The sequence below is a fragment of the Limulus polyphemus genome, unplaced genomic scaffold (assembly GCF_000517525.1).
Source record: "Limulus polyphemus unplaced genomic scaffold, Limulus_polyphemus-2.1.2 Scaffold2216, whole genome shotgun sequence".
Classification (NCBI taxonomy): Eukaryota; Metazoa; Arthropoda; class Merostomata; order Xiphosura; family Limulidae; genus Limulus; species Limulus polyphemus.
This window is the reverse complement of record NW_013667826.1, coordinates 35923-37174: the sequence shown is the minus strand read 5'-3', so window position 1 is coordinate 37174 and position 1252 is coordinate 35923. Positions and strand designations below refer to the sequence as shown.

The following is a 1252-nucleotide window of genomic DNA, read 5'->3' as shown; positions in this document are numbered from 1 at the left end:
TATATATATATATATATATATATAAACATACACATTTGAATAACTAATAAAATCATAAATTACAATATCAACACCATACAATTTCATTGTAATTTATCAAGCTTAGTAACTAAGATGTATTTTATTCTAAAAAAATATGAATTTTCGAACAGACTTTAAAAGTAGTGTTTCCAAAAATGGAAAGAGGTTGGCAGAGTGTCACTGTGTTTGATTTATTGCATGAGTATTATCTTAGCAAATAGAAAAGATAAGACATTCTTATTTTATATTTTAGCTTGTCAATATTGGTAATTTGAGTTCCTAATTCGTATGAAACTACAGACTTAGTATTTTGACTTCACAAACAACTAATTTGAAACAGTGCTGCATTCAACATACCATGTGACACACAAAAATCGATATTTATCTGTGTTTTTTAATATTTACTGTAATGTATGGTACTAAAATTTGAATTATAATCTACAGTTTGATACAAAACTTATTGACAAAAATTCAAGAAATAGTAGTTCGATAGAATTTTGAATGCAAGTCAACAAATGAGATGATATGGCCTTTGACCCATCTCAAATGGGTTAACAGAAATGACAAGCTCAGTTATAAACAGCATAACAAATATACATACAGTATTGTTAATAAGAGAACTGGCAAGCTCAGTTATAAACAGTATAACAAATATATATACAGTATTGTTAATAAGAGAAATGGCAAGCTCAGTTATTAACAGCATAACAAATACACATACGGTACTGATTTTAACAGAAATGGCAAGCTCAGTTTTACACAGCATAACAAATATACATACAGTATTATTGTTATTAACAGAAATTAGAAGCTCAATTACAAACATGAAAATGTTTTTAAATAATAAATTACCAATAAAATTAACAATACCATTGTTCAACATCAGAAGGATAGGAAATATTTAAACTTATCTGTTATATATAGATTTTATAAAACCATAACATTTATTTTGATAAAAGAAAACTAAAGTTTAAGTCAACTGAGATTGGACTTACCATCTTCATCTACTAGAGGACGATTAGCTCTTCCCACCATCTGGAGCACATCAGTAATAGGGAAATCTTCATACCTATACCCATAGCGCAAAATCCATAATTGTGAGAAGAAAAAAAAAAAATCGAAGAAAAGCAAGAAATATTATCAAATAAAATGTTACTTTACAATGAAAGGTTAGTTCAAAGGGCAATAAAATTTAATTATAAATAGATGTATACTGTTATGAGTTTAAAGC

The 1252-nt window shown here is 26.9% G+C and overlaps 1 protein-coding gene across 1 annotated transcript in view; it reads right to left on the bottom strand.

The window, feature by feature from the left end:
• LOC106466300 (U5 small nuclear ribonucleoprotein 200 kDa helicase-like) overlaps window positions 1-1252 on the bottom strand; it is a 54910-nt gene that overhangs the window by 20182 nt on the left and 33476 nt on the right. Inside the window, exon 23 of the mRNA XM_013926569.2 lies at window positions 1017-1090. Within this exon, the coding sequence (XP_013782023.2) occupies window positions 1017-1090 (74 nt within the window). The remainder of the gene's footprint in view (window positions 1-1016; window positions 1091-1252) is intronic.